Source organism: Macaca nemestrina, chromosome 9 (assembly GCF_043159975.1).
Source record: "Macaca nemestrina isolate mMacNem1 chromosome 9, mMacNem.hap1, whole genome shotgun sequence".
Lineage (NCBI taxonomy): Eukaryota > Metazoa > Chordata > Mammalia > Primates > Cercopithecidae > Macaca > Macaca nemestrina.
The window spans coordinates 127,096,670-127,121,656 of record NC_092133.1 but is presented as its reverse complement, the minus strand read 5'-3'; the positions used below and the strand labels follow the sequence as shown (position 1 = coordinate 127,121,656).

The 24,987-nt window shown below is 39.5% G+C and overlaps 1 protein-coding gene across 2 annotated transcripts in view; it reads right to left on the bottom strand.

Moving 5' to 3' along the window:
• LOC105488214 (Ras suppressor protein 1) overlaps nt 1-24,987 on the bottom strand; it is a 232,657-nt gene that overhangs the window by 144,884 nt on the left and 62,786 nt on the right. For both annotated transcript variants that reach the window (XM_071070431.1, XM_071070430.1), the window contains 3 exons: nt 23,354-23,472; nt 21,405-21,487; nt 21,020-21,134 (listed from right to left, as the gene is read on the bottom strand). In XM_071070431.1, the coding sequence (XP_070926532.1) occupies nt 21,020-21,134; nt 21,405-21,487; nt 23,354-23,472 (317 nt within the window). The remainder of the gene's footprint in view (nt 1-21,019; nt 21,135-21,404; nt 21,488-23,353; nt 23,473-24,987) is intronic.

Sequence of the window (24,987 nt, the reverse complement as noted above, 5' to 3'; positions counted from 1 at the left end):
TATAGGCACCAGCCATCATGCCCAGCTAATTTTTTATTTTTAGTAGAGACAGGGTTTCATCATGTTGGCCAGGCTGGTCTAGAACTCCTGATCTGCCTGCCTTAGCCTCCCAAAGTACTGGGATTACAGGCATGAGCCACGGCACCCAGCCTTGTAAAAGCAATTATATAATGTGCTATTGTAAGTATTCTCATGTCATTTTATGTTCCACCACCTACTAGTTAATTTAACCATTTTTATATCAAGGTGGCCCATCTACTGTTAAAAATACCGCTGCAAAAACCATACTTATACTAACCTTTTCTGAGTTCCTGATTATTTCTTGATGATAGAATTCCAAGGGAACTTACTGCAACAAAAGGTTGGAAGCTTTCACAGTGCCTGGCATATACTCCAAAAATGGGTCTAGAATCAACACAGTAATTTACAATCCAACAGCAATGCACGAAACTATTTCACCAAACCTTTACTATCACTTTGCATTATTATTTTCTAAAATCTTTGTTAATCGATACTCTAAAAAATGGTAACTTGCTTTAATCTGCATTTCATTGATTGCTAAGGCTGACCAGTTTTTTATATGCTTGGTCATTGATCTTCTCTTGCAAAATATCTGTTCTTGCTCACTTTTTTTCTACTGAGGTATAAAAAGTAGCTTTCTGCCATTTATCTCCAACACTTTTGAGAGTGGTTAAGATAAGGTGATACTGTAGGGACAGGGCAGAGATATTTAATCCCAGGTTCCATGGTCAAGTATATACAATTTTTCCTAGAGAGAATCTATGGCTTTCATTGACTTCCTTAAGGGGCTGATGGACTTAGAAACTCTGAGAACCAACTGGGCTAAATGAGGAAGTACAGTATCAGTAGCTTCCACCAAACTGATGCCTCAGTATTACCCAACTAGTCACAGAAGAACTAACTGAACGAAAGGCAGAAGTTCTGATGAGTGCTCATGGAAAGTACACAAAGGGACAGAGACCAGTAACAGTTTAAATTTATATTTAAGTCATGAAATGTAATATATACCACTGCTTTCCATTTTCTTACTGTTGTTGATTCTGCTATGTGCCAGCTAAAGTCTCACCTCTAATTGCTGTGGACTGAATATTTATGACCCCTCCAAATCCATATGTTAAAGCCGTAAGTGCTAATGTGATGGTATTCGGAAGTAAGTCCTTGGAAGAAAATTAGGTCATGAGAGTGGATCCCTTATAAATAGGATTAGTGCTCTTATAAGAACAGATACAAGAAAAATGATCTCTCTGCCATGTGATGATACAGAAAGGATGTGTCACCTGGGACCAGGAAGAGAGCCCTTGCCAGGAACTGAAATTAGCCAGCACTTTGATCTCGGATTTCCCAGCCCACAGAACCATGAGAAATAAAATTCTGCTAAGTCACCCAGTCTATGGTATTTTTGTTATAGCAGCCCGAGCTGACTAAGACACTGTTGAAGCTTTTTTAGACGATCTCAAGCCTTGATGATTTCTGCTCAGGCTACATGTCTACTGCAATGATTGGTGTCCCAATTTAACAAATTAACTATTCTTCAGGTTTCACTAGGTTAGTAGCTCTGTTAGAAACAGGACTGGGTCATACCTTTTGTGCCTTTCAGAAAGGCTTACAAAGATATCAGATCAGAATTTAATAAATATTTCATAGGTTCTTAACCATTTCTGCAGAAGTGGTTAAAAGCACTTGGTTAACTTCCAAGGTTGAAAGCATGGATGGAATTTGATAAAGTCTACCTGCATGGCTTTGACAGGTTACTCTAAGCTTCAGGTTCCTCATCTGTAAAATGGGAAAAAAGTAACTCCTCATAGAAACACCTTATTTAAGATGACCTATCTTAGGGAAGTTAAGCACTCATAAATGGACTATTAGTATCATAAGCCATCATCATTACTAGGTAAATATTTTCACCTGTATTCATTTGTAAAAACTGATCAATTTAAGGTACTGAAATACAAAGTTTAAGGCATCAATTTAAGGCACTGAAATATAAATCTTATTAAAACAGAAAACCTGGTTGGGCACGGTGACTCATGCCTGTACTTTGGGAGCCAAGCGTGGTGGCAGGTGCCTATAATTCCAGCTACTCAGGAGGCTGAGGCAGGAGAGTTGCCTGAACCCAGGAGGCGGAGGTTGCAGTGAACTGAGATCACGCCACTGCACGCCAGCCTGGGTGACAGAATAAGACTCTGTCTCAAAACAAACAAACCAACAAAACAAAACAACCCAGAAACCCCAATGTTATTCTAGGTGGCGTCTGCTACAGTTCAAGTAGTGATCAGTGAAAACTCTAATAGTCTGAAGAAACAGAAAGTTGTGATAAATTAGGGTTCAAAGAACTCTTACAAAGGTTGTAATAAAGATCCAAAAATTTTTGTGAAAGTAGGTGAACAGCTAATGTAAAAAACATATATATATACTGAGCATGCAGAAATTCTAGAATACTAAAAGCTTGAATGAGCTTGAATGAGAAGAACAACCTTAATCTTTTGGTCACTGTCCTAGGAACACAGCAAGTTGAGAAATAACAGTCTCCAAGACGTTATAAAGTTGGGCAACTAACTTTTCTGCATTCTTTTATAGCAAATTGCAGCTGGCAAAGTCTTTTAGATAGCAATTGCTTTCAATTCGGTCAACCAAAATGACCAAACAATGAACCTTTAACACTAACCATTGATCTTGCTAATTGCGTCTGCCACTATATCAGCTTCTTTTGTTCCCAGTCAGCCCTCTTCCAACACGATTCCAATTGCTAAACGGTCGGAACACACAAAGTGACAGATTTAGTGTTTCACTGGCAATTTATATAACTGACTGCAACACTGTTGTAGTGAATCATGATTTATTTGTCTCACATTGCAGCACATAACCTTTTAAATGCAAGGGGGAAGAAAGCCAACACCTCTTTAAAGTTTAATATGTGACCATCTACCACTATATCCTATGATCTGAAAGAGAGCAGATCAAATGAGTGATGTATTGCTTTTCCCTCTCAATACCTATAACTTCCTGCACAACCCATTCATGCATCCTGTGCTCACACACTCTTCTTTATTTGCATGGGATTCAGAGGGAAATCTGGTAGATATACATGAATGACATCTATACCAGTCAGTGGATGGAACCTAGAATAAAGGGTTACAATGATGAATATTTGGGGTGGGAATTCTGTACTAAAGGGCACATGCGTGGATTTGGGGGCATCTTAAAACTCTCCAAATTAGATGTAAAACTTCATATGTGAAAATATATATTGGGGGTGTTATTTCCATAGGTTTCACTTGTTTCTCAAAGATTTTTGAAAAGATTAAAAATAATGGCTGAAGGAAACTTGACTTACTGTTGCAATAATGAAAAACAATGATGACATGAATAAGCAGGTGAAGGATTAAACAGTATCACAGGATATCAAGTTTTACATCAAGGCTTAGAAGCAAAAAGTAAGAAATGTGAGAAATGGATGGTAGGCTGAATTCCATCCTAACCCTCAATATCTCAGAATATGACTATTTGGAAATGGGGACTTTACAGAGATGATTTAGTTTAAATGAGGTCATATGAGTGGATCCTAATCCAATATGACTGGTGTCCTTATAAAAAGGGCAAAGCTGAACACGAGTACTGAGGGAAGGCACAGTGAAGACACAGGGAGAAAAGGGCCACTCACAAGCCAAGGAGAGAGGTCTAGAAAAGATCGTTCCCTTAAACCCTCAGAAGAAACCAATTCTATTATTTTGACATTAGACTTCTAATCTCCACGAATGCAAGAAAATTTAAGTCACCCAGTCTTTGGCACTCTGTTATGGCAGACCCAGCAAACTAATACAGTTGGTCTCAGCTATAATAGAGCATTAACAGATAAGTTAAAAAGCAATAAAGACCAAGAAATTATTCTAGGGGTTAAAAACTTAATACCAAGAATAAAGATGAAAATGATCTTAAAGAACATGTGTACATAACATGAAGTCTGATATGCATCCTAATACTGCTATGTCTGCTATGGAAGCCAGCCAATGAATGCAGGGTTGAGGGGGATGACCTGAGCAAAAATAACCTCTGGAGGTTGTGTAAATGGGTAACAAAATGGCAGAAAAATAATTATACCTTTCCACATTGGCAGTTATCAAAAATTAATCCAGACTTTTGCTTCTGGCGTTCTGAAGTAACTGAACAAAACGTATAACAGAAATGCTTCTAGATACTGGGTAATGTATTAATCCATTCTCGCGCTGCTAATAAAGGAATACCCAAGACTGGGTAATTTATAAAGGAAAGAGGTTTAATTGACTCACAGTTCAGCATGGCTGGGGAGGCCTCAGGAAACTTACAATCATGGCAGAGGGAAAACAAACACGTCCTTATTCCCACAGTGGCAGCAAGGAGAGGTGCCAAGTAAAAGGGGGAAAAGTCCTTTATAAAACCATCAGAGCTTGTGAGAACTCACTATCACAAGAACAGCAGCATGGACTAACAGCCCCCATGATTCAATTGTCTCCCACTGGGTCCCTCCCACATGTGGAGATTATGGTAACTACAATTCAAGATGAGATTTGGGTGGGGACACAGCCAAACCATATCAGGCAAAAAGCAGCACAGGACTATGATGTGTGAGGGAAGGGAAATGAGTAAGGAAAACTCTACATTCACTGTGGTTTTCTCTGAGAAGCATTTCCAGACAGCTGTACAGGAGTGGATCAAACATAACAGTGGCGATGCTGAGTTGAAAGTACAGAAATCAGAGTTTGAGGCTACTCGAGGAGCTGGAATTTGTGGGGCAAGGTAGCAGGAAAGAAGGAGCTATGAAGAAAAAGAGGCCCAGAAAGCTGCACATGAATTCCCTTGAATTCTTGCCCAAATATTATCTGCAATGTTCAGGACAAGACTCTTCAAGACTGGGAAAGAAAAAACAAAAACTACCAGGGAAAGACCAACTACAAGGAAGATATAATCTAAACAATTACTGGAGTTTTCGCAGGACTAGAAAACACCCACACTCTAATCAGTCAGAGAGTAGAGATGTTACTAAGCACCCTGGTCATGAGGTAGGAATCCCAGAAGTCTTAAGAATAGGGTTAATCTAGCCCAGAAGTAAAGACTAGTAAGGACCAATTCTAACAGGCATTAAAAACCAGCCTTGAAAGAATCAAGCTAATCAAAAATTAAACTGCTAGAATGAAATTCAACAGACCATAAAGACAAAAAGAATTTATACAACCAAAAATTTACTATTCTTAATGTCTAAGATACAGTAAAAACCAAAAACCAAACAAAAAAACACAAAAAACTAGACATGCAGAGCAAGAGGAAAAAAGCAGATTACAAACAAAAGAAAAATCCGTCAGTGCAAACAGAATCAGAAATTGCATTACCAAATAAAAATGTTAAAACAGCAATTTAAAATATGTGCAAAGATTTAAAGAAAAACATGAACATAATAAGGAAATAAATAGTATCTAAATTGAGAAATGAAATTATAAGAAGAGCTATATGGATACAGTTGGAAGTGAAAAACGCAACATCTGAAACAATAAATTTTATTGAATATGCTTATCAGGAGATTAGACACTACAGAACAAAAAAAAATCACTGAACTTAAAGACAAGGCAAAAGAAACTATCCAAACTGAAGCCAAAAGGGGAATGGGGGGAAGATGCTGAAAAGAAACAAAACAAGACAAAACATTTTGTTTAAGTGACCTGTGGAAGATATCAAGTGATCTAACATAAGACTAATGTGAGTTCTAGGAAAGGACAGAGAGATGGGAAATCAGTCAATCAATCAAACAAAAAAGGCTGAAAATTACTAACCTACCAACCCATCAATTAATTTTTTAAAATAGCTGAAAATTTACCAAATTTTATGAACACTATAAACCCATATATCAAACAAGCTCCATAAAACTATCAATGAAAAAATAAAGAACATGTTACATATGAAACTTCTAAAACCCAATGATAAAGAGAAAATCTTAAAAGAGGCCCCAGAAAAACAGGCACTGAGAACAATGTAAGAATGACACTAAAACAACGCAAACCGGAGACAAGAAAACGCCCTTGAGGCAAGGGAGAAGTAAAAAAATAAAAAACCTGTCAACCTAAAACTTCATATCCTGAAAAAAAAATCCTCCAAAACCTGAAAGCAAAATAAACATATTTCAGACAAACAAAAGCTAATTGATGACCAAAAAGAACTGTACTACAATAAATAAAAAAGAAAAAATTCTTCAGGATAAAGGTGAATGATACCAGATGGAAGCACCTACCTACATCAAGGAAAGAAGAGCATCCAAAATGGTAAATATAGAAGTGGCAGTCACTGTAAAAAACTTTTTCCTCCTCTCTAAAGTTATTTAAGATAACTGAAGGGAAAAATATATATATTATTGTGGGTTATAACATATCAACCAATTTTACCTAACATGGAAACACTGGTGGGACACATAAAATTTTTGTGTATGTAAAATTCACCAACTGGAGAACATGAAGGCCCATGAAACAAGTCAACAAATTGTGAAGGATTAGAAGTATATACATTATGAATTTTGATCAGGACATAATTTAAATTAGAAATCAGTAACAAAATGTTTCGGATATCTCCAAATACTTGAAAACAAACAAATTCTCAATTTCTAAATAACAGGCCACAGGTCTTACGAAAGAAAATATTTTAAACTGAATGAAAATGAAATTACAGAATGTGTGAGATGCTGCTAAAATAATGGAGAAAAATTTCTAACTTGAAATGCTTATATTAAAAAAGAAGATAAACTAAAAATCAATCACGTAAGCTTTCACTTAAACAAGCTAGAAAAATCAGAGCCAGCTGCACTCAGAATGAGAAGAGGAAACGCAAATCATTGAAATACAAAACAAAGAATAAAATAACTCAGTGAAACTACAACTGGCTCTTTGGACCAATCAATCAAAGGGGAGAAAAATGGAAAACACAAATTAACAAAATAAAAATGGGGACAACACAGACTAACTCAGAAGAAATGTACTTTTTAAAAAAAATTTAAGTTCTGGGATACCGGTGCAGACCTCACAGGTTTGTTACATACATATACATGTACCATGGTGGTTTGCTGCACCTATCAACCCATCAACTAGGTTTTAAGCCGCACATGCATTAGGTATTTGTCCTAATGCTCTTCCTCTCCTTGCCCCCAACCCCACGATGGACCCCGGTGTGTGATGTTCCCCTCCCTGTTATCCAGGTGTTCTCATTGTTCAACTCCCATTTATGAATGAGAACACGTGGTGTTTGGTTTTTTGTTCCTGTGTTAGACTGCTGAGAATGATGGCTTTCAGCTTCATCCATGTCTCTGTAAAGGACATGCACTCATTGTTTTCTATGGCTGCATAGTATTCCATGGTGTATATGGGCCACATTTTCTTTATCCTGTCTACCATTGATGGGCATTTGGGTTGGTTCTAAGTCTTTGCAACTGTAAATAGTGCTGCAATAAACATACATGCACATGTGCCTTCATAGTAGAATGATTTATAATCCTTTGGGTATATACCCAGTAATGGAATTGCTGGGTCAAATGGTATTTCTGGTTCTAGATCCTTGAGGAATCGCCACACTGTCTTCCAGAATGGTTGAACTAATTTATACTCCCACCAACAGTGTAAAAGTTTTCCTATTTCTCTACATCCTCTCCAGCATCTGTTGTTTCCTGACTTTTTAATAATCACCATTCTAAATGGTGTGAGATGGTATCTCATTGTGGTTTCGACTTGCAAGAAATGTACATTTTCTTTCTTTTTTTTTGAGATGGAGTTTTGCTCTTGTTGCCCAGGCTGGAGTGCAATGGCATGATCTCGGCTCACTCCACTTCCCAAGTTCAAGCAATTCTCCTGCCTCAGCTTCCCGAGTAGCTGGGATCACAGGCATGCGCCACCACACTCGGCTAATTTCGTATTTTTAGTAGAGATGGGGTTTCTCCATGTTGATCAGGCCAGTCTCGAACTCCCGACCTGAGGTGATCCGCCCGCCTCAGCCTCCCAAAGTGCTGGAATTACAGGCGTGAGCCACCGCACCCAGCCAAAATATACATTTTTAAGACATGAGAATTACCAAAAGACACTAGAGGAAACAGAAAATCTGAACAGCCTTATATCAAAAAACTGAATTCATAATTCAAAACTTTCCCACAAAGAAAACTCAAGACCCAGATGGCGTCAATAATGAATTCTTTCAAACATTCAAAAAAGAAAAATTATCAAATTTTACTCATTTTATGTGACTCGATATTCCTGAAACAAAACTATACAAAGATACTATAAGATCAGAAGAAAACTACAAACTAATATCCCTCATGAACGCGGAAAAATTTTAGGTAAAACACTAGTAAATGAAATCCAGAAATATATAAAAAAGAAGATACAAAAAATGAAAGCCACATAGATGTACAAAAGGCATTTGACAAACTTCAACATTTCATGATAAATCATTCTGCAAACAAAAAATAGAAGGGAATTTGTAAAACCTGACAAAGTTTACACAAAAAAAATCTTACAGATAACACAATATTCTATGGTGAAAGACTGAATGTTTTCCCCTTAAGATTAGAAATAAGACAAGGATGTCTGATCTTGCCACCTATATTCCACACCGTACTAGAAGATGCAGAAAAGTAATGCCAAGAAAATAAAATTAAAGGCATCCAGATTGGAAAGGAGGACGTAAAACAGCTCTTATAAAGAGAAAATTCTAAGGAATCCACTAAAAATAATGAGAATCACTGAGTTCATAAGGTTGTAAAATACAGTATCAACACGACATCCACTGTATTCCTACATACTAGCAACCAACAACCCAAAAGTAAAATTAAGAAAATAATTTCACTTAAAATAGCATCAAAAATAATAAAATGCTTAGAAAAAAATTTAGCAAAAGTATACAACGAACTCTGAAATCTTTAAAACATTATTGAAAGAAATAGAAGATCTAAATAAATGGAAAAAAATATCCCATGTTCATGGATCTGAAGACTTCATATTGTTGAGATTATGATATAATCCCCAAAATAATCTACAAATTCAGTGCAATTTCTACCAAAATACAAGTTGGCTTCTTTGTATAAATTAACAAGCTGATTCTAAAATTCATATGGAAACTCACAGGCCTCAAAATAGCTAAAACAATCCTGAAAAAGAATAACAAAGTTGAAACTAACATGCCCCAATTTAAAAACTTACTACAAAGCAACAGTACTAAAGATAGTGTGGTACTGGCATAAGGATAGACATATAAATAAATGAAATAGCATTGAGAGTACAAAAATAAAACTATATATCTGCTGTCAATTGGTTGTTGACAAGGGTGCCAAGACCATTTGATAAAAAGAGAACAGTCTTTTCTACACGTGGTGCTGGAACAACAGGACAGCCGCAGGCAAAAGAATAAAACTGAATCCTTATCTCACATCACATACAAAAATTAATTCAGAATGGATCAAAAATATAAATGTAAGAGCCAAACTAAAAAACCCTTAGGGCTAGGAGACATGGAGGGATTGGAGTGAGAAAGAAAAGGGTACGGTGTTTCATTTTGAGGTAATGAACGATGTTCTAAAGTGGTGGTGATGGTTTTACAACTCTGAACATATGAAAAAACACTGAATTGTACACTTAGGATGTATGAATTATGTGGTATGAGCTGCAAAAATATTCAGGTCAAAATTTCAAGGAGAGAGCAAAGATCATGAAGAAGTGAGAGGACGTTATTGACAGCCGCTCATGAGTGAGGGAGGGTGATAAGTAGCATGGAAACCATGGGTGCCAGATGGGCCTTAAATATTCCTAGGGAACATTCAAGAGCTCTAATTGACAAAGGCATACAATCCACTCTGTAATTTTATATGATCACCTTGACTATGGGGTGAAGAATGGATTGCAATGGGAAGGCAGGAAGCAGGAAACCAGTTAGGAGGTTATTCTAGCAACCCAGGTGAGAGATGAGGGTGGCTTAAACCAATGTCGTGAGGAAGCTGACATTCTAGCAGCCATTTTGTGATTTTTAACTATTTGTTTAGCTGTTTCTTTCTTTCAAGGATTTTCTTCATGAAGGTAAGGGCTATGTATGTTTTATTTAACCAGTGCTCCCCAAACTGAACTGATGACAGAAATATAACACATATGGGGTTGGAAGTCAGATTCTGATACGGTAAGATGGATTCAATAGGGGCTGTCCAAGGAGAAGAGCCAATATTTTTAAAACAGCAAATATAAAAGGCAACAGAGATAGTATTGGGCAAGTTAAAATCATTCTATAAATGTTGAAAAAATGAGCATAAGCTTATTTACTAATATTAGAATGCTATCACAACTTCACAGAAGTATAAATGGTACAATTAGATGCTTTTGTGTAATAGGTAGTCAACTTATGGAATTAGTACTCAGTTGAAAATGTGAACAATTCTGGAAAGGTCTAAATAACCATAAATATGAAAGACTGATCCATGATGTCATGATAAGGCCTAGATTTCTGGTGTTGACAACATGAGGGACAATCGTCACCCACTTTACTCCTTTCAAACTCCCACTACACTCTAAAAGAAACTCTCACACTCACACACGCATACAATACCATTTGGGTCTGACTCAGTGTAACATTGCTTTTTTTTTTCTTTTAACATAGGAATACTATAATATATAGGAGATGCCTCAAAGGGAGAGGCTACATAAATGTAAGATATTATATATGTATTCAGGTGATAACAACTGTATTTACAGACATGGCTCTGGAATTTATTAAAAAAAAAAAAATTAAATCCGGAACCTTAGCACTGCTGGCATTTCTCCCAGGGCAAAAATACATTCAGCATCCTTTTAAATCAAAGGAAGTCCACTGCACACAGTGGCAAGCTTTTCCAGCTGGTGTTAACACAGATTGATGCACATGTTCAATCACGTTGAACCTGACGCTGGGCTTCTTGAAATTTATACTACAAAACGGAAACGTTTTATGTGTTGCAACTTCCCACCCCCTTTAAGGTAATAACTCACCAGGTAGAAATATAATTCATGTAGCATTTTAAAAATCCACGCTGAAAACATTTTCTGGGGCTAAAGATTTCACTGAAATAGAATATATAAAATGGGACTTGTTAAAAAATATCACGTAGGAGACTTGACGGGAGTCATTTTTGATTATCAGCTGAGGCCATGGGAATCAAAGGATATGGTATGATTTTTCGTGAAGTATGGCAAAAGAAATAGTAATGCAGAAATAAAATGTAGGAGCATGTAATAAAATCCAAGTCAAAATTCAAAGTTGGGTACAAATATTCTATTCCCAACATTTACTTTTTCAAATAAAATTAAGGCATATATTTGGAATCACAGCAATCTGTCATCTAATAATAAATTATGCCTTTTTATTGGCTCAGTTTTGACACATTGATGAGTATACTATTGGGTGGAATACTTATTTTTGAATTAGAAAGATCTGAACTAAAAACTGGATTCTGTCCATAATAAGCCGTGTCAATAATGTAGCCTTAGGCAAGTCACATCTTTAAAAAGAGGCCAGAGAGCTCTTCTTGCCTACATTATAAAACTGAGATTAAGAGCATGAAACTCTTCTGCAAATTACAATATTCTGCATTAAAAACTAAGGTATGCCTGGAATTATATCTAGCTTAAAACCAATCTGAAAAATGTTAGTGAGCAATTAACAAATTCAATCTTATATATGTGTAAGTGGCACAGTTTATAATTCCTTCAAGAACGTCCTTGTCACTTACTGCTCTATCTATTAAGCTAGATCTTCTTTTCATAGTAACAGGATTTGGGGAAGAAAAGCAATTCTGATAACAACATAAAGCTGCCTTGGGTTAGGGCAAGTAATTACCCCAAATCAAAAATCTAGTCTAAAAAAAAATTAACTTTCTTATTATTTATTTGGAGTCTGCTTATTCTAGACATAGTTAACAACCACACTACATCTTTTCTTAAGGAAATAATTAAAATATTTAGCCAGGTGGGTGGCTCATTCCTGTAATCCTAACATTTTGGGAGGCCAAGGTAGAAGGATCACCTGAGCTCAGGAGTTTGAGACCAGCCTGGGCAACACAGGGAGACTCCATCTCTACAAAAATTAAAAAATTAGCCAGGCATGGTGATGCATGCCTGTGGTCCCAGCTACTTGGAAGGTTGAGGTGCAAGGATCACTTGGGCCCAGAAGTCAAGGCTGCAGTGAGCCATGATCATGCCATTGCAAGCCAGTCTGGGTGACACAGAGCAAGACTCTGTCAAAAGAAAGAGGGGGGGAGGGGAGGGGAGGGGAGGGGAGAGGAGAGGAGAGGAGGAGAGAAAGAAAGAAAAGATTTCACATGATAGCTAAACTACTTTGTTCAACTCCAGAAGAGATTTCTTTTTCTATAATGCTTTTAATTTATAATACTAAAGATTTTGAAAGATGGATTTATGTAGTGTATTTTAACATGAAATAAATTACTAATATGTAGACAGCTGACAAAAGCATTATAGTGTAGGCACACAACTGATATTAACAAATGAAGCAATTGGTTCAGAACAATGGTTGCTATCATGAATTCTGGGAGAAGTAAAAAAATCCCCAATGAAATAAGCGCTGTCACAAAAGGTAACATTAAGACAGTGAGAAATTAAACAATTAGAAAATAATGTTGTCACTTGCAGAGAGGTAGTTTAAGATCTTAACATGGATAAAGAAGTGAGTATAATCAGTTAGTGCAAGTACTACGAAGTACCCAACACTTACTAGGAACAAGTTAATAATCATATAAAGGATGTCAAAAAGAAAGAACTGAATGAATGGGTGAATGAGGGAATGAATGGACGAATGAGTGAATGAAACAACCCAAGGTCCAACCAAAAAGCCAATCACAGAGCTTTTTAGGTAGAACAACCAGAACCTGCTCCCAGCCTCAATATAAAACTCCCAAGAAAGGTACAGACTTGGAAAATCCCTTGTTATTATACAATTCTTAGGATGGGTGGACTGCAGGCATACTCTTCTTGTTATGTCTTTTGTCCGCCCTGAGTACTGGCCATGCAGAATCCCTTCATCTGAGCTAATCCCTCTTACCCCTTCTTTTCCCTCGCTTTTCTTTTCTGACCCTTCCTGTGTGCCTCAATTATCACACAGGAGGATAATTCCAAGCCTTTCTTTTATCCACAGGATACACTGACCAATCCCACTGTGTGAGGTGAGACTTTGGCTTTGGATCTACTCTGTTGTTTCTTTCTCACTAGGCACTCGGTAACTAACTGCCTCTTCACTGTCAAAAGGGTGGGGCTGGGGTGACCTCTCTGCTTAGACTGTTTCAGAAGAGCCCAGGTTTCAGAAAGCTGGCCTCTAAATAGTCAAAGTTTAATAGCATAAAAATCCACTGTGCATGTATGTGTATGCGCATGTGTGTGTTCATTTACCTAACATTTCACTGAGCAGCTGTACTCATTCCTGTATCAAGGCTAAATTCTTCAAGCAGATTATCCTTTTAATCCTCACAAAGACACCAAGAGGTGGGGGCTGTTATTACCCTCATTTTACATGAGGTATAGAAGGGAGGTAAAATAACGTATCTGTTTTAGTCCGTTTTCACGCTGCTGATAAAGACATACCCGAAACTGGGCAATTTACAAAACAAAGAGGTTTAATTGGACTTACAGTTCCAAGAGGCTGGGGAGGCCTCACAATCATGGTGGAAGGCAGGGAGAAGCAAGTCACATCTTACACGAATGGCGGCAGGCAAAGAGGGCTTGTGCAGGGAGACTCCCATTTTTAAAACCATGAGATCTCATGGGACCCATTCACTATCACGAGAACGGCACAGGAAAGACCCGCCCCCATGAGTCAATCATCTCCCACCTGGCTCTCCCACAACACGTGGGAATTATGGGAGCTATGAGATTTGGGTGAGGACACAGAGTCAAACCGTATCAATATCTGAAGGTCACAGAACAAGGCAGTGGAGAGTGAGGTTTGAACCCAAGCCTAGTGATGGAGAGTCCAGCACTTAACCTCTATCCTCTACTGGTTACATTCGAAAAAGTTTTTTTTTTTTTTTTTTTTTTTTTTTTGAGACGGAGTCTCGCTCAGTCGCCCAGGCTGGAGTGCAGTGGCCCGATCTCGGCTCACTGCAAGCTCCGCCTCCCGGGTTCACGCCATTCTCCTGCCTCAGCCTCCCAAGTAGCTGGGACTACAGGCGCCCGCCGCCACGCGCCCGGCTAATTTTTTGCATTTTTAGTACAGATGGGGTTTCACCGTGTTAGCCAGGATGGTCTCGATCTCCTGACCTTGTGATCCGCCCGCCTCGGCCTCCCAAAGTGCTGGGATTACAGGCGTGAGCCGCCGCGCCCGGCCTGAAAAACGTTTTAAACCTCTGGAAAAAATAATTGGGAACCAGTTGACAGAATGACAATAACAGAAGAGAAGATAAACAAGACACTTACAATCGGGGACTTAATTGACCAAACAAAGAATACTGGATTTTCTTCTTGCCTGCCTCAGGAAAGAAAGTTATTTTTCTTTAGCTTCTCAATGTCCACAGGAAAAGGATTAAGAGATATAACAGAAGAGATTTTTGACTGTACATCCACTCATGGTTAATTCTGTTTATTCTGGAGAATATAATTGAGAGGAAATTCTCAATTCATAACATCCTTTACTCTCTGAAGGGGATTAATATTTGTTTCCACTCTTCACAAATATGCTAGAAAATACTATGGTTCTCATCGTTACTGTAGTAAAAAATGCCATCGATTGTGGGCACATATTGTAGCACACTAAGCTGGCTAGCCCCACGTGTATGCAGCGTTGCAGACGTATGTCTCATAGGCTGCTTGGATTGGTGCAAATAAGGTTTTGATGTCTATAGCACTTTGTTTTGTTGCATGCCAAGCAGACTAATGTGATTTTTTTTCCTCTTCTCCAAAGGCAAAATTATTTGGGTAACAAATACGGGAGAAAGGTCCCATCATTGCCTAGAAGCCAAGAAACCAGAAACAATTCCAATTCATAACAAGCAGCAGAAACCATGGAATGCTTAGGAAAGAGAATTATGCGAAACACAGATTCGAGATCTTCAGCTCACATGACAGCGGTCTCATCTGCGGGTGAGAAAATGCAGAAGTGGAACAGAAAACTGCTAACAAACCCCAGGGGGCGCCACCAGCTCCCAAATCACCTTTTTCTTTTTTTTTTTTCCTAGGGCTGTCGACCTATTCTGAGGATTGGTTAAGGTATATATTGAGTTTCCTTTCTTCACTACCAATACAGGATTTTTATCTTCTCTACTAATTAATTCTTCCAGGAAATAATATATAAAGGAACAAAAAAGGGGTGAAAGTTCAGTTAGCCACATGGCTGGCTGCTTTTTAGGAGACTGGATGTTGGCTGAAAATACTGGGTAAAAAGAGACTTCTGCATTCAGGCAGGCTCCGGAGGATATTTCAGTTATGTGCACTCCACTGTCCTGCCCTGTCTGAGTTAACTGCATTTATCAGGAAAAAAAAGAATAACTCCCCATCCGCCTCATTAGAGAACCCCTTTTTCCCATGAAGCAAAAACACACCACACAGCTCCAGCAATAGGGAGCCATCTGTGGTGTCAACCGAGGTGGCCACAGTCCCTGACTGGCCACGGACGTCTGCCTGGGAGTCAGCCAGACCCATAAACCTCCTCGATCCTTCTGGGTTCAGTGTTTAGGAACCACAGTGCTTCGGGCTTAATCTTTCACTCTGCAGTCACACACAAGGGATCTCATCCAATTGGTAGCCTTAAATGTATGCTGATAATGCCTCAAACTATATATGCAGCCTAGACGTCTCTTCTGGACTCCAGATTCTTATACCCCATTGCCTTCTCAATGAGTTACCCCGAAGGCATCTCAAATTTAAGATATCTGAAACTCAGCTCAGGATGACCTCCTCTCCTCAATCCCTCTCCTAATCTACTCTTCCTGTAATCTTCCCCACCCTTCCAGTTGCTTAGACCAAAAGCTCACAGTTAACCTTAACTCTTTCACCCCTCATCTAAGCTGTCACCAATTCCTGTTAGTTACAGATCCAGTATCCAACCATTACTTGTACCACTACCACTACCATTTGGATGAAGCCAGCATCTACTCCCACCAGGATTGCTATGATAGTCTCCTATCTCTCGGACTCTCCGCTTCCACCCTTGCCCTCTGCCCTCCAGCCTATTTTCAGCACAGCAGCCAAAGAACTCCTCTGAAAAACAGTCAGGGGCTGCACACCATGGCTCATGCCTGTAATCCCAGTGCTTCAGGAGGCTGAGGCAGGAGGATCACTCAAGCCCAGGAGTTTGAGACTAGCCTGGGCAACACAGCAAGACCCCACCTCCACAAAAAACTGAGAAAATCAATGAGGCATAGTGGTGCACGCCTGTAGTCCCAGCTACTTGGGAGGCCAAGGCAGGAGGATCCCTTGAGCCTGGGAGATGGAAGCTGCAGTGAGTTACGACTGCACCACTGCACTCCAGCCTGGGTGATCACATGAGACTCTGTCTAAGTAAGAAAGTCAGATCATGCTATGCCTTTGCTCAAAACCCTTCAATGTCTTCCCACTTGTATCAGTTTCCTTTCGCTGCTCTAACCAATGACTACAAGCAGTGGCTTAAAATAATAGAAATCTAGTCTCTTACTGTTGTAGAGTGCACAAGTCCAAAAACTGGATTTTATGGAGCTAAAATCGAGGTGCCAATAAGGCTGCATTCCTTCTGGAGGCTTCGGGGTTGTGGTGGGGGAAATCCGGCTGCATGCCTTTCCAGTTTCTGGAGGCTGCCTATACTTCTCGGCTCGTGGCCCCTTCCATGAGTGACTCCAGCCTCTTGCTCCTGCCACTACATCTTTTACTCCTACCTCTGACCCTCCTTCTTCTATCTTACTAGGCCCCTTGTGATTACACTGGGCTCACCTGGGCAATCCAGGGTAATCTCCCCATCTCAAGACTCCAAAGCCCATAAGCAAAGTCACTTTCCCTGCAGAAGGTAACAAATTCTCATATTCTGGTGATTGGGACAGGAGCATCTATGGGAGTGCCCATTTCACACGAAGTAAAAGCCCAAGTTCTGACAATGTCTTACTAGTTCCCATGTGAACCAGACCCCACTTCCTGTCTGAGCTCATTGCTTACAACTCTCTCCCCTTCACTCACTCTGTTCCAGCCACACTGGCCTTGCTCTTCCTCAACATAAGCCCATCCAGGACCTTTGCACTTACTGTTCTCTCCGACAGGAGACCTCCCTCCTTCCTTTAAGTCTCTGCATAAAGGGCACCACCCTATGAGTGAGGGTTTCTCTGATTACCCCTTCCCCAGCCAGGCACTCCCTTCCATGCTCAATTCTTTCCCAGAGCTCTTAACACCACATGTCTGTCATTCATATTCTCTCTCTCTTTCTTCTGTCCTCTCCCACTAGAACATCATCAATAACAGGTGTTCTGTCTCTTGTCCTAATCCCTAGCAAATACCAGAGGCTCAACAAACAGTTGTTGAATAAGTGAATCTTACTTTACCAGAAAAGGCAAGTTCCTTGGACTCAAAGATCTGCCCTAAAGTAGGAACTTAACCTGAATGAATAAATGAATGAATGGGTACCTGAGAGACTCAACTTACATCTCATTTTTTATAGGTATACAGACTAATATGAAAGCAAGTGCTTTACTACTTAGGAACCAGACATAACGGTTTAAATAGCTTATTCAAAGACACACAATAAAGGTAAAGTAATACAATCACATATTAAAACGCCAGCCAAGCCCCTGACTTTATTTTGCTGTGTTCTCAGACCTGACAAATCAGAACTCGCCCGGATTCTCTTGCTTGGCTGAAACACCAGTACCAAAAAGGTTACAAGTCAATAAACTCTGGATTTATTATGAAATCTCGAAAGCATTTATCTCATGTATTCAGATATGTAAAAAACATACAGGGAGAGATCATCATCCACACTTTAAAACACCCCCAGAAGCAAACCTGCAGCATAAGCTTCATGTGCATCATCAGTGCCCGGCACTGCCCATCAGCCAGTCCAGAGCAGCATTCAGATGGTCGCCTCAGGTGTTGGGGACACAAAGAAACCAAAGACATTCCCATTGTGGGGCATATTTACTGAGGGGAAAGAAACACCGGGACAATGCAACTGGCTTGGAAAGGGCCAGCAATTTCTCTTGCAGAGGCCATCTCAGCTGCATTTTGCAAAGTGTTATGCTAGCCTTGCTCACATGCCGGCAAAGCCCACGCCAGCTCACCATCCAGCAACATCTCGCCGCCTGCCTTTTCGGGAGGGTGTGCCGGGGTTGTGTTTCGTTCAAACTTGAAAACTGCATTTCTAGGAATCCTCTTACCAGCATATGGGAAGGAAAGAGGACCTCACTGTGATCAGGAAGCTGGACCCAGAGGAGGGACTGCCAGGTTCAGATCTCGCCTCTGTGAGTCACTAGCTATGTCCCCACAGACATGTCACCAACCAGCCCTCTCTACACCTCAATGTCCTCACCTCTAACAAGTCTGCTAATAATTCTTACGATCATTATAGGCGATATTGCAGGAAAAACACTTACAGTGCCTTGCAATTCCAGGCCTTAATAGATATCACCTATTATTATAACAGCTGCTACTATATTAGTATTATATTAATCTTGACTTTAAAAAAAAAATCACCATTCAAAAATAAATAGTACATTTGTCTCCATCTTGAGTTTTGCTTGTGACAGTGACTTCTGAAGGTTTATCATTTACTTACAACTAAGTGTTTGTCTATAATCAGGAAAAACAGCTATCAGGCCAACGTTAAGATTAAGCTTTTCTACATATGGCTGGCAAAAATAAAGTCATTTAAAGCCTTCCCCCTCAATTCTACACCTGAATAAAAACATACATGATTTGTTCATGGAAAGCTTAACAGAAATGTTGAAGAAATATGACCTCGTGTAGTATTTAAATAAGATAAGCAAAATAAGTAAGATTTTAAAATATATACATAGGCACACGTAGGTTCAAATCGGCATTTTTGTGGCAAATTACTGCCTGATAAAATAATCGTTTAATCTAATATCCTACGTTGCCTCACAGCTTGAAAAATGAAGTAAGATCAAATGACATCAAAATACACATTTATTTTTCTGTTTCTACTAACCACGCTAACCAAGGATACATGTGAGAGGCATCAAGTGAGCTTTACACCAAATGACACAAGAATTCACCTCACACGCGGGGATTCCGATTTAGTAGGTTGGGGAGGGAGCAAGTATTTGAGTTCTGCAGAAGCTCCCCAGCTATTACTAATGCTAACATCTGTGGTTATTAACCACTGTGTAATATATATATATATTTTTTTCCTTTTGACAGTCTTGTTCTGTCACCCAGGTGGGAGTACAGTGGCACGATCACAGCTCACTGCAGCTTTGACCTCCCAGGCTCAGGCGATCCTCCCACCTCAGCCTCCGGAGTAGCTGGAACTATAGGCATGTACCACCATATTCAGCTAATTTTTTGTACTTTTTATAGAGACGGAGTTTCAGCACATAGCACAGGCTGGTCTCAAACTCCTGGGCTCAAGCTATCTGCCTGCTTCGGCCTCCCAGAGTGCTGGGATTACAAGTGTGAGCCACGTGCCTGGCCCAAGATCTCTCCTTTGACAAGAAGTTTTTTGCCTTGAAAATGTTTGCAAAAAGCGTTTCTTGATTCTGTAACCCTGCTCCCAAAGCAACACTTGACTACTTGCAACTCAGTAAAGAGAAGTGTTGAGTTAACCTTAAAAAAGTCATTAAATAATCCTCTGGTCTTTTAACACTAACAAGAGAGCTAAAGGAAATGGGAAGAGATGAGGCGGGACTTTCCAGCTGTTCCAGGAAACCACGTGACTGCCTTCCCTTTAGACTAATATGGCTGCCAACCGAACTCTAGGCACTAATAGGCCTGTTCTGTGTCTCAGTCTTCCAATGCGTAACAATTAGCCACATCAGCCTGCTCATAACCTTCCTAACATCCTGCCATCCAAGGTCCTTGCTTCATTAATTCATTCATTCAACGTTTTCTGAGCACCTACTGTACCCCAGGGAACAAATGCAAAAATGCCCCTGCCCTCCTGGTGCTTGCATTCTAATTTCTAACAAATGGCCTCTTCAAACCGCCAGACTTGTTTAAAGAACTGCTTCTTCAATGTGTTTCTTAAAAATGATGGTATTTTGGAGTAGAAAGGCAAATAATTGCAGTTTGAGACAACAATGTGGTTCAAAGGATTGAAGAAATGAGAGGCTATGGAGGGTCTGCACAAGCAAAGATAAGGGAACTCGTGAACCTTCTGCAGTGGAACGAAGCAGTTAACAGAATCACTGGCTTGGAGGTTATTTCTGGCGGGGGACATAAACCCACTCTGGAAATAGGAACGACCTGGCAGAGGAATAGGATTAGGATTCAGCGGCCAGGAGTAGAACCCATTCCCAGCAAGAACATATTTAACAATTCCTACTAGAGACAGGATTAGGAAAGAGGCAAATTCACGACCCACAGCGGTATTAACATCTTCAAGTAGCCGTAACAACTACTTTAACTATTTGGTAAAAGTTTTTCCAGGTCAATAAAAATTTAAGGGGTTCAAAAGTAAGAGTGATACTTAGATAAAGTTATTAATAACCAACCAAGACCCAGAAAGCTTACGCAGCTAGTCGATGAGGCGCCACGGATAAGGCTCTTACTACTAATCCCATGCTTTTTCCACTACATCACGCAGGGAGCTGAGTGGGGTCATCTTTCATCAGCAGTTTCTAATATACGGGACGCTACAGCTGCAGAACACAGGATCGGGGAAGGTCAAATCTATAACAGCTCAACTCTAGTCAATGACAAATGGTTCTCAAATGATCAGAATCGGGTGCCTAGGTGCAGAGTAGTTGTCAAGAAGAGGAGAGAGGTTGTTCAGAATTGCTACACTGGGATAACTGTTATTCATGAAACCCAGAACTAAGTTCATTCATCGGCAACCTTACCTAGTTCTGGGGGCAAAACGGTGAGGCGGTTCCCCTGAATATGGAGCTCTTTAAGCTGGGTAAGCTCCCCGATTTCCTTAGGCAGCGAGATCAGGTCATTATCCCTAAGGCTGAGCTAAACAGAAGAAAACAAGGAGTTGTCAACATATTTACACATTAAAAGGTGCTCCACAGAAACTCTCATCCTCCTCCACATCCTCTCTTCTACTAAAGCTCAGTCCCTTCCATTTATTTACAAGTGCCAGCGGATAATCAAGAAACACTATCACGAGTAGTGGTTTATTCCCACCAAACAAACCTTACTCCTGCTCAAATTGACTTGATTCTACCCCTACAAGGCTGCGGCAGTGAATTGATTTTCTAAGAATTTAGATAAATTACTTACTATCTGCAACTTTGTGAGCTTCCCAATATCTGGCGGCAGGATTTCAAAATCGTTGTCACTTAGATAGAGTGCACGCAGGGTGGCTGCAAATTAAACAGCAATATATAAACAGGGTGGCATGGAACCCAACCATTTGAGGTCTGATCAATACGAGGGAGTCAGCTTTGATTAATAACCCTGACTTGGTGAAAAGCCTTTGACATACCTAGGGCTCCCAATAATAACAAGCAGGTCAAACTTAGATTTACTGGCTTATTGTGTAGCTGGTGTGTCCAGGAAAACATCTATATCCAAGAGGACTGACTCAATTAACAACTGTGGGCACCAGCACTTTGGGCCACAGAGTTTCAGCACATTTTTAGAAAAGATTGCTGTTTTTCTCATAGATTCCTTTTGATTCACATTTATTTCTCCATTTGCATCAAAGGAAAACAAAGAACACTACTGTGCCACTTTTATGGATACCTAAGGCAAAAGGTTCTTTCAAGAGAATACAACGATGTTAAAACAGACTTTTTCCTATGTAAATAGCACTGGGTTAAAAATTAATGAAAGGCTTTCTGGTGATGGAGGCTATAACCACAGCTCATCAGTTCCATCATCTGACTAATTATTATTACTTGTTTCTACAGCCTTCAGGACAAAAATAAATGAAGACAAAGAGGCTAAAACAATGACATGAAGTTAACAGAGTAAATCCTAACTTAAGGAGAATATCAGTAGTCAGAAATTTGTTCATAATTATTACACAATGATAATACGATTCCGAACTACTGAAGGCTAAAGTTCTAAAGCATCTGTTTATCCTCAACCATAAAAGCTGAGTATAATTAGATACATGTTTTGTTTTTCAGTATCTATTTTCTAGAGACAGAGTCTCGCTCTGTCACCTAGGCTGGAGTGCAGTGGGTCACTGCAGCCTCAAACCCCTGGCCTCGGGCACTCTTCCTACCTCAGCCTCCCAAGTAGCTAAGATCACAGGCGCATGCTACTACGCCTGGCTACTTTTTAAATTTTTATTTCTAGAGGCAGGGTCTCTCTATGTTGCCCAGGCTGGTCTTCAACTCCTAGCCTCAAGTGATCTTTGTAGCTCCAGCTCCCAAGAACTGGATGTTAATATAACATAACAAAAACAGTTGCTCCACTGCCCAAGAAAATATTTTATAGCTGATTTCATGTGCTTGATAAAGTCATAGAGAGACAATGTACATAAGGTAAAAAATAAAATTTAAGAGACTAGCTCAGAAAATTCAGATTTTGTGAATGCCATATAAGTTACTATTTGAAGAAATAGAACACTCATTTAAGGGAAGCAAACCTTGTCCGAAATAGTGCATAAGTTCTCAGAAGAAATCATTTCTTAATTTTCAAAAGCATCTTCAGCAAGAAATTTGTTTGCATATGGAAGAATAAAGTGTGTTCACCTGTGGCCAATAATTTCTTAATGCCTGTGTACTGGATAAATAGGTCAATAAGAGTGCTTATTAAAAGGCTGAAAATAAGAATCCTGGATGGAAAATTCAAAAATTCTGTTAGTGGTTTATTAATAAATATTTTTATAAATAATTGATTGGAATATCCTGGGCAAATATCCTACAAAGAATTAATAGCAACATGGGAAGATACTTTTTTTTTTTTTTGGCATGCTATTTAAAAAGAAAGTCAAGTATCTTAACTAAATGTGAGGCTTGATCTCATTTAGATATATAATCTCTCTCAGAATGTTAATATGACATTACTAAGTCCACTTCAGCCCGATGGTGTCACATAATGATATATCAAATGCACATACTGCTGAGCTATGAAGGAATATTCAAAAGGAGTCTCTAAAGAAAAAAAAAATCTCTGTCCAATAATTTCTCTTGGAGTTTGGGTCCTGGCAAATAAATTTCCCTCTTAGAACGCAAAGTACAGGGTTGAGGAGATTTATAGAACTGAAAGTTTCTTACTCAGGTAGAAGAAGTTTCCAGGAAGAGAATTTTCGCTCAAGTTGTTGTAAGTCAAGTCCAGAACCTCAAGAGCTGGCAGGGAGCCGAAGCCTCGTGGCAAAGTGTTCAGCCTGTTCATGCTGTTGCAGGGGGACAAAAATCTATGTCACGACACCAAAGACCCGTTTATACAGACCATCAAGGGCGCCTCGGTTTCACAGGGTGAAAGTGTAAGACAGTGCCATGATCCTAGAGTCACTTTCTACTTTATTTTTATTTTTTATTATTTTGAGTCAGGGGTTTGCTCTGTTGCCTAGGTGTGCCCAGGTTGTAGTGCAGTGGCACGATCTCAGCTCACTGCAGCCTCAACCTCCCCAGGCTCAAGCGATCCTTCCACTTCAGTCTCCCAAGTAACTGGGACCACAGGTGCATGCCACCACGCCCTGCTAATGTTTGTATTTTTTGCAAAAATGGGGTTTTGCCATGTTGCTCACGCTGGTCTCAAACTCCTGAGCTCAAGCAATCTTCTCACCCTGGCCTCTGAGAATGCTGGGATTATAGGTGTGAGCCACCATGCCCATCCTATTTTTTTTTTAATTAAAAAAAAGCATTTACTTAATATTTACAATGACAAAGATTGCACATACTTATGGTGTACAACAGTTATATATATATAATCCATCGTGGAATGGCTTAAATCACACTGTTTAACATATGCACTGCCTCACATGCTTGTCATTTTTTTCGTCTTTTTTTTTTTTTTTTGTCTTTTGTGGTGAGAACGCACATTTGCTCTCTTAGCAATTTTCAAGTATACCACATATTGTTATTAACTGCAATCACCACGATGTATGATCCATCTCTTGAACGTACTTCTCCTGTCTAACTAAACTTTCGTGTCCTTTGGCTAACATTTCTGCAATTCCCCAATCCCTCCAGCCTGTGGTAACCATTTTATTCCGTTTCAATGAGGCTTACTTTTTTGCATTCCACATATAAGTAAGAGGGTGTGGTATGTTGTCCTACTTGGACTCATAATTTCAGTCAGAGAGCTTGTAGGTTCCTGAAACATTTGCAAATTTCTTAGTTGTCATTTTCCTCCAGCTGCGAAACTTAATCACTGTTTTACACAAAAACTCAAACCATCACAAAATATCTATCCTTGTAAAGAAAAACTTCCTTATGAAAGTGGCGATATCTCAAAATATACACATGAAGCTTTGTAGTTTTCAGACTTTTGCTTGATTTCATTTCATTTATTCCTTTTTGGAGGGAAACATCATGTTTTTGTTCTACAACTGCTAACATTGAAAATTATCTTCAATTAGAATGGTGATGGCCAGGGGATGGAGGGAGGGGAATGGAGAGGTGTTGTTTAATGGGCATAGAATTCAGGTTTGCAAGATGAGAAAATTCTGGGGATTGGTTGAACAACAATGTGAATACGCTTAACACCACTGAACTGTCTACTACAAAGACAGAACATTTTGTGTGCATTTTATCACAACTTAAGATAAATTAAAATCATACAATTGACCCTTGAGCAACATGGGTTTGAACTGCCTGGGTCCAAGGACACAAGTATATTTTTCCTCTGCCTCTGCCACCCCTGAGACAGCAAGAACAACCCTCCTCTTCCTCTTCAGCCCACTCAG